This window comes from Triticum aestivum, chromosome 6D (assembly GCF_018294505.1).
Source record: "Triticum aestivum cultivar Chinese Spring chromosome 6D, IWGSC CS RefSeq v2.1, whole genome shotgun sequence".
NCBI lineage: Eukaryota > Viridiplantae > Streptophyta > Magnoliopsida > Poales > Poaceae > Triticum > Triticum aestivum.
In genome coordinates, this window is record NC_057811.1 from 353,081,265 (window position 1) to 353,088,775 (window position 7,511).

At 50.7% G+C, this 7,511-nt stretch overlaps 1 protein-coding gene across 2 annotated transcripts; it reads right to left on the reverse strand.

Moving 5' to 3' along the window:
- Window positions 1-843: 843 nt before the first annotated feature.
- Window positions 844-3,752, reverse strand: LOC123145068 (uncharacterized). 2 transcript variants are annotated; one of them, XM_044564377.1, is made up of 7 exons: window positions 3,398-3,752; window positions 2,698-3,286; window positions 2,433-2,561; window positions 2,278-2,346; window positions 2,005-2,070; window positions 1,433-1,471; window positions 844-1,334 (listed from the first exon to the last, which is right to left on the reverse strand). In XM_044564377.1, exons 1-7 carry the CDS (start codon window positions 3,703-3,705, stop codon window positions 1,152-1,154), a joined length of 1,383 nt encoding a protein of 460 aa, XP_044420312.1. In that variant the 5' UTR covers window positions 3,706-3,752; the 3' UTR covers window positions 844-1,151. The 2 variants fall into 2 exon arrangements, with proteins under 2 accessions (XP_044420312.1, XP_044420311.1); XM_044564376.1 differs by having other exon boundaries at window positions 2,278-2,349; window positions 3,398-3,751.
- Between the last annotated feature and the right edge of the window lie 3,759 nt (window positions 3,753-7,511).

The following is a 7,511-nucleotide window of genomic DNA, read 5'->3' on the forward strand; positions in this document are numbered from 1 at the left end:
GAACGGTTATTACAACGATCTGGCCCATAATATGATACTCCACAAGAGTTGCTCTACACGTAGTGAGAGGTGCACGGTGCTACCCTAGCCGCACACACGCTGTTTCAGTCTAAAAGAATGCCGTGTTGAGAGACACAACCACGTGGTCCGAAGATGAAATGTGTTTTGAGGGAGACTGAATTATTTCATCTTTTTGAAAAGACAATGCTAATAAAGCCTAATTAGGAGAAATTATGCCCATCTCCCTGTCTCGTGTCGTTGGACGTGGCCCCTAGTAAAGCTTTGCCAGCCTCGTCTCCCTCTCCCATCGATCGGAAAGAGATGAATAGACAGCTGACGCACGAGCGGTTTGACGCGCACCGGTTCTATATGCTTTGTCGCTGGACGCCTGCGCAGCAGCGGAGGACCGCGCGACGTGGACGGACGGCTGATGGCGAGAGGAATTCCACGGCTGCCGCGGCGCGTTGCGGGTCCTATACCCATCCTAGGGCTCGTGTGCCGCAAGGGGCCGGCCCGCGCGTGCTGCGCCGTGTCCTCCCTTTCAGTCGGCCGGGTGGGACTGCCCCACACACTACGGTCGAACCCATTATTTCGGACGGCTGGTTCTCCTCGTTCCGCCGCCCACCCGCCCACGCCTCAAACGTAGGACGCGTCGCGGAACACCCACGCCGGCCGCAAGCGCGCCCTCCTTTTAACCACAGTCTCTGTAAATGGAGTACACTCCTCTCCTGTGCACAACCTATCTCGTCTTCTCCGCCGGGACGCTGGCCTCCTGCGGCGAGACATCATCTGACTTGCCGATCATCAACGAGAGGCTCGGATGTATACATCACTTAACAGATCTTGAGACATACGGAGTATCTACTGATGATTTTATATCGTGCGCAATATTACTGTATTAGTAGCTACAAATGTCAGCAACTCATACCATGTCTGTAAGAGAGCAGTGGTTACTCGTTACAGATCAACAAACTTAATTAGAAGCGCAAAGCGAAGAACGAATTATAACCTAGGCAATACTGGCACCACAAGCAGACCGATCATCAGCTGCCTACATAACTTGGAACGATCAATCTGCGTCGATCGGGCAGGCGCGGCGCAGAGCTACTGAGACAAGGAATTTTGCAGCGCAGTCAGTGAGGCAGGCTCCATCACCGGTAGAGGCAGCCCCTGTACGCCGGCGTCCAGTAGTCCATGGCGTTGCCGTCCCGGTACACCTCGGGGGTCCACGAGACAGGGACCAAGCAAAGCCCTCTCTCCCTCAGGTCATGCTCCCCCTCCCCCTTGCTCGCCTCCGCACGATCCCCCCATGGAAGAAGGTTGTTGCAGTTACCCTGAAACCCACCGACGACGACGATTAATTACGTGCTCGTAGCTCGGATTTTATTTTGCAAAAAGAATGGATTTTGCAGCATCATCAGTTTGTCTGTACCTTGTTCCTGCTCGCGTTCGTGTACGGCTCGCTCAGCAGCTGCGCAAACAAAGCAGGAGAGGCGGGCTAATCAGCATAGCTCGGACTTAGAAAGCTCCACTACTCTCTCTGTGATGGGATGGCGACATGTGTGTGTGTGTGTGCGCGTGCACTGTCCTTATCTCATGTTTCTGGTGGAGTGTGAGACAGGACAAGTTGAGACATTCTTTATGTGGTCTCTCGGGTATATTTATGCATGACTAGGAAGTGCACTGATAAAGGGACGCGCAACAAGTCAATATCATATGTGAAGTGGAACCAGCTAAACAGTCATTGCAACGATTCATTGCATCTCGGAAGATACCACGGATCGTGTTTCGTGTGTGCGCGTATACGTTTCTCGTCTGGACTACACTTTCTTTTTACTAGGAATGTCGGGGTGGGGGTGCAGGAATCTTATGCTTTCCCGGAAGCTTTTGTGGCTCTAGCTAGGTCAAATTATACACGCAGAGCATATGCATGCATGAATTGAGGGATTTTTTAAAGAATGGCATGGTGAGAATTTGATTGCAATATGGTTTTAGTATCTATACCTGTACTTGCTCGTGCAGAAACTTGATATACTTGATCGTTTCAAACAGCACCGATGCTGTGTCTGTCTGCTCATATGTGAAGTTGGAAAGGAAGAGTTAGACTAGAACGTTACCCTCCCTCCTATCCATAATAATTGTCGTTGAAATAAATGTATCTAGACGTATTTCAGTGCTAGATACATCCATTAGCGACAACTAATATGGATCGAAGGGAATAGCAGTTTCAGAATTGGTGACATCTGAAATAAAAACTTTGTTTATGTGTGTACCTACCTTCCCAAACGGCGAAACGATTTGCTGCAGTGCTGTGATCTTCTCCCCCAGCTTCACTTTAGGAACTGGCTGCTGCATTCGGTAGCCCAATGAGCACCTCAGAGATGCTAACTGAATGGTCTGCTATCAAACATTTAACTTGTTTTTGCTGTTACCTTAGGAGGTGATGCTGTGGATGCCTCCTGCTTGGACTTCTTGACAGTGCTTTCCCGCCTTTCCTCGGATGTTCGCTTCTTACGATCAGTCGCCGCCGGCGGTCCACTGCCGCTGCTACTACTCCTAGCCTGAGCCCACAATACACATCCAAGTACCAAATTACGTATAGTTCATGAACAGCTGTCACAGATTAGTGTACTACTAGCTAATTGTACCATTGGCAAGTCACTGTATCAAATGCTATGGATGTGCAAGCATACTTACGGGCACGATCTCTTGCTCTTGTCTGCTTCTGTCTGGCCTGTCGGCGGATCTCATGTACGGTGGCACCAACGTCGACTCCTTGGGTGTTTTGTAGCCGCCGAGAGAGCCAAAATCCGGCAGACTCCTCAAGCTAAAAGGGCTCGCAGCCTCCATTGCTCGGCTGTCCTGGCAAATCTTGTCAAGTGCTCCCAAGCCTGAAAAATCCAGGCTAGCGTGCATGGCGGCACTAGTGCGAGTACTTATGTGCTGCAGAAAGGAGGCCATGGGGTTCCCATGTTCTTGCTGGTGGTGGTTGATGCCTTCCTTCCTCTGATGGTGGTGGTCGTCGGCGTAGGATGGCATGCCGCTCATCATGTTCATCCCCTGGGCCTCCAGCGGAGCATTAGAACCGCTCCCCATGAACAACGGCGAGGCGGCAACCTCGTACTTGATCGGGGAAACGTCGGAGCCTGCCTCGAACCGCGCCGCCAGGGCGGCTGGTGCGGCAGCATAACGGCCGGCCGGGACGTTCTCGAACATCTCCTGTGTCACGTTCTTCGATGCGAGCAGGTCCAGGAAGTTCTCCCTGTAGCCGGTGTTGTCGTTGCTTCTGAAACAGAAAACATATTTGACTTGCGACGCCCATGGATCCACAATCCACATCAAGCACACCGGGAGTTGCTAGGACTTAGGGCCTGCATGCATATAATTAAGTACTCACAGTTCGTCGTGGCTCCAGGCCTGGCCGTGGACGTGCTCGCCGACCGGCAGCCTCATGTCGGCCGCGCCTGCCACCGAGTCGGCAGCGAAGGTCGAGCCGTCGAGGAGAGCCGCCGTGGACGGCCCGGTGTAGGGGCTCCAGGAGGGGGAAGGCTGCAAGGCCGCATGTGCCTGGTGATACTCCCACATGGTGGCGGCCGGCGAGGCTGCGGAGGAGGTGCTGGCTGCCAGGTCCGGAAGGTCGGTTGCGTCCTGCTGCTGGCGGGGCATGAAATACTGGAGGTGCACCTCGCCTGCGTGCAGATGCATAGCATGCGTGGATCGAACAAGGCGCAGTGGACTAAGTGGAGTGGACCAAAGTTGCTGTGGGGGGCCTATTTGTAGCCGCAGGCGCCTGGAAGTTTTTCCGGCGAGGTTTTTGAGGAGGATATGCTCACGTTGCCATGACGAAAGCATGCGGGAAGACATCATTGAGAATTTTGTCTCTTTTCTTTTTCTTAAATATTACTGTATGCATGCGCGCGGATCGGAGTAGCCATGCTTTAAAAGTTTCAGTAAGAAGACTGTCGTCAGACAGACAGCTAGTAGTAGTATGATTCGGCGCCTTTTAAGAACTGTTCATGCAAATCTTGGTGAAGCAAGGGCTAGCTACGTGTAGCTATGCGTTAGATAATCCTACGGAACTTTGAAGTTTCTTGCAGTTTAGCTTCTTCAAAAAGGTAAAGTACCTACCAGTATCAAGTGCTGCATTTCATTCATTTAAAAACTCGCTAGAGCCTAGAGGTTTCTCACTTTATCGTCTCACCAACCCATTTAAGTGCTCGACGGCTATCAAATTCGTTTATTTATGGAAAAGATGCTTTTTAGGTAAACCGTAGGTAAATTATCCATTGCAAAATTTATCTATCCATTATATATTTATATACTAAAAGCATTATATAGAAGAAATAGAGATGTGCTACAAATTGACCTCCGCTCCCACCCGTCCACACTCACCCAAAAGGAAAACAACCCATTTTTGTTTGAGAGAATTTTGACACGTTATTGATTAATGAACATCAGTACAAAGTTTTTTTTGAATAAACCAAGGCACCAAGGTGCCAAATATTCCATTCAGCTCAAAGGGTAGTATAAGTCAGATACAAAGTTCTGCAAAAAAAGAGAAGAAGAAGAGATACAACAGAAACTCTGAGAGGGAGTTGAAGGAAGGATCCTAAAGATGCAAAGTGAGAAGTTCAATGCCCTGAGCATCATGATCAGATTACAAAACTAGCAAAAATATAAGACTATTCTTGCATGTTCTCGAGAATAACTCCTTGAAGAAGAAATATCGTTCATCTAGATCTGCAACTGGATTTTGCTTGCATTAGAAACAGTACACCGTATGCAACTGGATACCTTCAGGTTGAAAACCTGAAAAAGTATTTGCCACTGGACATGGAGAAGATGAATGAGAATGAGCAGAACAAGTCAAAAAGGGTCCTCCAATAGATTGGAAAACCTGCTGGGCAAGGTTATGAGCAATTCCATTAAAGTCCCTGGAATGTGAAACACCTGAGGATTTCGATTAGAGGTACACTTAACAAAGGTCGCCAATTCTTTTCTAATATTCCAATGCGAAGTAGAATGAGAAATGTTCCGAGAGACAACATCAGAGGCAAGCGAAAGACAGTCTATCAAAAAACGTGAAACAATGAATATTAAGGAGAGCCGCCAACTGAGCTGCACAGGCAAGAGCTATAGCTACTGCTTGAAGAGGAGTAGAAGTAGGAGGTGCCGAAGCTTGAACCTGAATATTGATCTCACCTTGGTTTGAAGGAATACAAAAATAGACACCGACGCCTGTCCCCACTTGTCCATGTGTAAGACATGGGATTTTTGATGGCAGAAACGCTGCATGATGGCTCTCTCCTCTCCTCTCCCTCCCCTGGCGGCGCATCCCTCCCCCTCCTCTCCTCTGGCGGCGGCCTCGCCCCGTGCGGCCTCCCCCCCTCTTCCCCGCCGTCTCCTCCTCGCTCCCCCCTGGCGGCCCTCTCCTCCCCCTCCTTCACCCCGGTCTCCTCACCTCGCTCCGTCCTTCCCGCTCCTTCTCGGGCCAACAGGTTCTGGGCTGTCGATTCGGAGGATTCGGGGTCGGATTCCGATGCTCTTCCTGTTGGAAATATGCCCTAGAGGCAATAATAAATTGGTTATTATTATATTTCCTTATTCATGATAATCGTTTATTATCCATGCTAGAATTGTATTGATAGGAAACTCAGATACATGTGTGGATACATAGACAACACCATGTCCCTAGTAAGCCTCTAGTTGACTAGCTCGTTGATTAATAGATGGTTACGGTTTCCTGACCATGGACATTGGATGTCGTTGATAACGGGATCACATCATTAGGAGAATGATGTGATGGACAAGACCCAATCCTAAGCATAGCATAAAAGATCGTGTAGTTTCGTTTGCTAGAGCTTTTCCAATGTCAAGTATCTTTTCCTTAGACCATGAGATCGTGCAACTCCCGGATACCGTAGGAGTGCTTTGGGTGTGCCAAACGTCACAACGTAACTGGGTGACTATAAAGGTGCACTACGGGTATCTCCGAAAGTGTCTGTTGGGTTGGCACGGATCGAGACTGGGATTTGTCACTCCGTGTGACGGAGAGGTATCTCTGGGGCCCACTCGGTAATGCATCATCATAATGAGCTCAATGTGACTAAGGCGTTAGTCACGGGATCATGCATTGCGGTACGAGTAAAGAGACTTGCCGGTAACGAGATTGAACAAGGTATTGGGATACCGACGATCGAATCTCGGGCAAGTAACACACCGTTTGACAAAGGGAATTGCATACGGGATTGATTGAATCCTCGACACCGTGGTTCATCCGATGAGATCATCGTGGAACATGTGGGAGCCAACATGGGTATCCAGATCCCGCTGTTGGTTATTGACCGGAGAGGCGTCTCGGTCATGTCTGCATGTCTCCCGAACCCGTAGGGTCTACACACTTAAGGTTCGGTGACGCTAGGGTTGTAGAGATATATGTATGCGGAAACCCGAAAGTTGTTCGGAGTCCCGGATGAGATCCCGGACATCAAGAGAGGTTCCGAAATGGTCCGGAGGTGAAGAATTATATATAGGAAGTCAAGTTTCGGCCACCGGGAAAGTTTCGGGGGTTACCGGTATTGTACCGGGACCACCGGAAGGGTCCCGGGGGTCCACCGGGTAGGGCCACCTATCCCGGAGGGCCCCATGGGCTGAAAGTGGAAGGGAACCAGCCCCTAGTGGGCTGGGCGCCCCCCCTTGGGCCTCCCCCCATGCGCCTAGGGTTGGGAACCCTAGGGTGGGGGGACTTCCCCCTTGCCTTGGGGGGCAAGGCACCCCTTTCCACCCCTTGGCCGCCGCCCCCCAACCCTAGATGGGTTTTGGCCGGCCCCCCCTCCCAAGGGGGCCTATATAAAGGGGGGGGAGGGAGGGCAGCAATCTACAGCCTTGGGCGCCTCCCTCCTCCCCTGCAACACCTCTCTCTCTCTCTCTCGCAGAAGCTTGGCGAAGCCCTGCCGGAGACCCGCTACATCCACCACCACGCCGTCGTGCTGCTGGATCAAGAAGGAGGAGACGACGCTGCACCGTACATGTGTTGAACGCGGAGGTGCCGTCCGTTCGGCACTCGGTCATCGGTGATTTGGATCACGGCGAGTACGACTCCGTCATCCACGTTCATTGGAACGCTTCCGCTCACGATCTACAAGGGTATGTAGATGCACTCCTTTCCCCTCGTTGCTAGTAGACTCCATAGATGCATCTTGGTGAGCGTAGGAAAATTTTAAATTATGCTACGATTCCCAACAGTGGCATCATGAGCCAGGTCTATGCGTAGTTACTATGCACGAGTAGAACACAAAGCAGTTGTGGGCGTTGAGTTTGCCAATTCTTCTTGCCGCTACTAGTCGTTTCTTGTTTCGGCGGCATTGTAGGATGAAGCGGCCCGGACCGACCTTACACGTACGCTTACGTGAGACAGGTTCCACCGACTGACATGCACTAGATGCATAAGGTGGCTAGCGGGTGTCTGTCTCTCCTACTTTAGTCGGAACGGATTTGATGAAAAGGGTCCT